The following is a 3,797-nucleotide window of genomic DNA, read 5'->3' as shown; positions in this document are numbered from 1 at the left end:
GGACCCACAAAGGCAGACAGAGTGTCAACACAGCGCGCGTGCCGGCCCTTTCTTCTCCTTCACCCGACGTCCATCTCCCTCGCTCGCTCGACGCCCAATCTGCCATCGCGCGTGACATCCCTCTGACGTCTCGCGCGTTCCTCCGCCGCCGAGTCTGCCCTCAGCCACAGGCCTCTGCCGGCTCGACAGCACGCCCGGCAGTCCCCAAGCTCAGTTGCTGGCACGCCATCGTCGACCGCGCATATTCCATTGTGATCGCCCTCGTGGTCTTTGGTGAGTCGTGACCTGAGTCCCCCGTCCCCCGCACGGCTACCGCGTCGAGGTGAGTGGTCTGAGGTGGCCGTGGTGCATGGTGTTGACCGTGTCATGCCGCTTGCAAGCAATCAGTCGTTCGGGAAATGGCGTTGGTGGCAGGCGGTGCGTGAATGTAAGCTGGTCTTGTCAGTTGTCAGTCGATGGTCATGAAGTCTGACAGCGTGCAGACTCGACCGGCGCGAGGGTACGTAACCCGACGGTGCTTGCACGATGACCTACCACCTTCGTCCTGCTCGCGTCGCGTCGGCTGATCCTCCTAGCATCCAGTCTGCCCGTCGCGAGGGTCCAAAACACGTCACCTACCTTGATCGCAAAGGACACGGACGGGGCAGCCATGCAGGGATGAGATTCGCATCACCAGGTACGTCGCATTGTGCGGACTTGGCTGCCGACGCGCGGAACACTGACGATGGCGTCCAGCGCGCGTACACACAACGCGGGCGCGGGGCGGCGCGTGCGTCGGGTGCTGCATGCAGCCGGCACGCCATCCTCCCGCGCCCGCGCTAACCCTGAATTCATTGATCAGATTGATTGCCACAGCCAGCGCGTTCGCAACCGGACGCGATGCCCACGCAAATACGAAGACGCCGCGTGCGCGAGAGGGGGCCATGACGACAATGAGAACGTACAAGTGTATTTAATATATGTATTACTTGGCGTGTTCGCGCGCGATAACTGAGACGGCGGGCGTGCGGTGGCGCGGGAGTGTGACCGGGGGGCTGGTGTGCGTGCGACGGCGGGATGTGAGCGGGCGGGCATCAGGCGGGCACACAAGGGAACAACGTGTTGCGCGACGCGTGGGCAAGGTGGCGGCGCATCTCGGACTGGGATGCATGCGCGCGGCGATACGTCTGTGCCGAGATGATCAGACGGTGCGAGCCGACAGCGCGAGCGCAGAGGACGCGCACAGAGACATCGTGAGGCTGCGCCCGCCGGCGGCCGACGTTCGGGTGCTCGTTGCGCGCACCGCACAATGCGACGACCGAGCGCCCCGTGCCATCGGTCTCAAGGAACAAGCGAGTGTGTCGCCAGCCATTGATGCGGCTCGTCCCGCGCTGATCCCTCTGCCGTCTTGCGCCACAGAGTCGCGCCACAGAGCGTACGTGGTCTTGCTCGCGTCATGTCGTGCTCGCGTGCTGACCGTCACGTCGGCTGGCCGTCCCATTTCCACGGGCAGCGTGCAGGCCGGATCCGCGGACCCAGGTACGCGGCGCGTCGGCTCTTGCGCGTCGACGCGTCAGGCGCTGACTTGGCTGTCTTATACGCTCGCGTGCGGGGCGCCGCGCTTCATGTTGTGTATGCGCCCGTGTGCCGTCTCTGCGCGTCAGTAGCGGGCTGTGACATGTGTGCTAGCGAGGACGCGAGGATCGCGCGTGGGTGCTCTCGACGGCGCGCTGGCTGCAGGCGTCGCTGTTGTGCGCGGGGGGCGGCGCAGTGGCGTGAAGACGGAGAGGCCGTGTTGTGGCATGTATGACGTACCTGTATGCGCGGGATGAGAGGATGATGGGGCGTCATGCTTGACGACGCGTGATGGAGGCGGAAGCGAGAGGAACAGGCGATGGTGCACGATAGGAGGCTGTGGTGCGAGCCGCCGTGCGAGACGCGCCGAGGAGACGGCGCGCGTCAAGATGGGGTGGGCAGCCGTGGAGGATGGATGGCAAGAGGCAGCAGCAGAGGTGGCCGAGGCGGGTGCAGCGTATGCCGAAGACCGGGAGCGAGCGGGCGGGCTTGGGGGGAAGAGGCGGGCTGTGGAGAGACGGTGCGGGGCGCGACGACGAGCGACGCACAAAAAGAAGAATGTATTTACCTTGCGCGGCGGTGAACGTCGTCGACATTGGGGCTATAGACATGTGAGGGGTGGACTCGAGAGGGAGAGTGACGCACCGGATGATGCACCGGAGTACGGGACGTCTGCTCGTCGTCGCGATCAAGGAGAACTGGGGACGGCAGATAGTCGCGGGTGATGCGCGCAGCGAGCGGGCGCACTTTGCGGGAGGACGGGCCGGTGACGCAAGTTGCGCGCGGGGCGATGAAGGGCGTGCGAGCGTTGTCGAAGCCCATGCTGACCGGGCTGCGATGCCTCGACGAGTGCCTTTGGGGGTGCTCCGGGCCGCCGCGCGAGGCCATGGGTGCTTGTGCCGCTGTGCTGAGGGCCTTGATGAGGTCTAGTCGAGGGCCGGCGCTCTCGAGCAGTCAAATTCGCGCGCGATGTATTTCAAGTGGGGAGACGCGGAGGATACATGGCGTGCGAGCAAGCAGACTCGGGTGGAGTGAGGCCTGAGTGAGAGGACGACCGCTGTGCAGGGGCCGTCCAAGGCACGTGCAGGGGCATGGCTCTGCGGAGGGAACGGTCAGTGGGGACAGGAGGGCAGAGACAAGCACACGGCGTATTCCAAGAGGACGGGAAGCGCCTTGGCGTGAGCGGGGCGGCATGGACGACCGTCGCGCATGGACCCGCTGACGAGGGCGAGGCGTAGGCCAACAGGACGGGAAAGCGCGAGCGGGCGCGGGGAGGCAGGGCGCATGGGCGTCGACCGTCGCGCATGGACCCGCTGCGCAGTGAGCATGCACAGATGTAATCAGCGTCGGCCAATGCGCCCTCCCTTGGCATGCAACGAGCGCAGGCGCGGGGAGAGGCGCGAGGAATAGGCGCCTGTCGAGTGCGGACCCACAAAGGCAGACAGAGTGTCAACACAGCGCGTCCGGTTCGTCTCTCCCTTTCGCGTGCCGGCCCTTTCTTCTCCTTCACCCGACGTCCACCATCTGCGCTCGACGTCAACTCTGTCATCGCGCGTCCACTTCTCGACACTCACGACATCCCTCTGACGTCTCGCGTGTTCCTCCCCGGCGATTCTGCCCTCAGCCACACGCTCGACGACACCCGGCAGTCCTCGAGCTCGGTTGCTGGCACGCCATCGTCGATCGCGCATATTCCATTGTGATCGCCCTCGGGGTCCTTGGTGAGTCGTGCCCTGTGTCCCCCGTCCCCCGCACGGCTGAGCCATGTCCTCCTCGCCCGCCTGTCCCTCGCCCGCGTCGCCGCCCCAGCCCCCAAGTCGCGCCCTATCAACGTCTATATCCGCCTAACACTACATACAACCCCACACCCCCACGCCACACACCCCCTCCCCCTCCGCCATGGCCGGCGCATCCCGCCGTTCCCCCGACCGCGCCGCATCGCGCGCAAACCCCATGAACCCCCCGCGGCCCCCCAACGCATGGATCCTCTACCGCTCCGACAAGCTCAAGCAGATGATGCAGTCGCAGCTGCAGCACGGCCACCCCAAGAAGCCGCAGTCGAGCGTCTCGAAGGAGGTCGCGGCGATGTGGAAGGCAGAGGACCCCGGGGTGCGCGGCGAGTACGAGCGGCTGGCGGACGTCAAGAAGGCGGAGCACGCAGAGCAGTACCCCGGATACAAGTTCCAGCCGATGAAGAAGGAGGAGAAAGCGCGCCGCCGCGAGGAGAAGCGGCTGGAGAAGGA

At 65.8% G+C, this 3,797-nt stretch overlaps 2 protein-coding genes across 2 annotated transcripts; one reads left to right on the top strand and one right to left on the bottom strand.

Moving 5' to 3' along the window:
- Window positions 1-1,639: 1,639 nt before the first annotated feature.
- On the bottom strand, window positions 1,640-2,442 carry POSPLADRAFT_1063160 (hypothetical protein; the record flags this gene model as incomplete). Its single annotated transcript, XM_024481616.1, has 2 exons — window positions 1,640-2,155; window positions 2,200-2,442. 2 exons carry the CDS (start codon window positions 2,440-2,442, stop codon window positions 1,640-1,642), a joined length of 759 nt encoding a protein of 252 aa, XP_024332770.1.
- Window positions 2,443-3,507: 1,065 nt separating this feature from the next.
- Window positions 3,508-3,744, top strand: POSPLADRAFT_1161779 (hypothetical protein; the record flags this gene model as incomplete). The annotated part of the gene is made up of 1 exon (XM_024487699.1): window positions 3,508-3,744. A coding segment is annotated over one exon (237 nt), but the record flags the coding sequence as incomplete, so codon positions are not given.
- Between the last annotated feature and the right edge of the window lie 53 nt (window positions 3,745-3,797).

Source organism: Postia placenta (assembly GCF_002117355.1).
Source record: "Postia placenta MAD-698-R-SB12 unplaced genomic scaffold POSPLAscaffold_109, whole genome shotgun sequence".
Taxonomy (NCBI): domain Eukaryota; kingdom Fungi; phylum Basidiomycota; class Agaricomycetes; order Polyporales; family Adustoporiaceae; genus Rhodonia; species Rhodonia placenta.
Note: the sequence above shows the minus strand (reverse complement) of the source record. Positions and strands in the feature narration are given on the sequence as shown.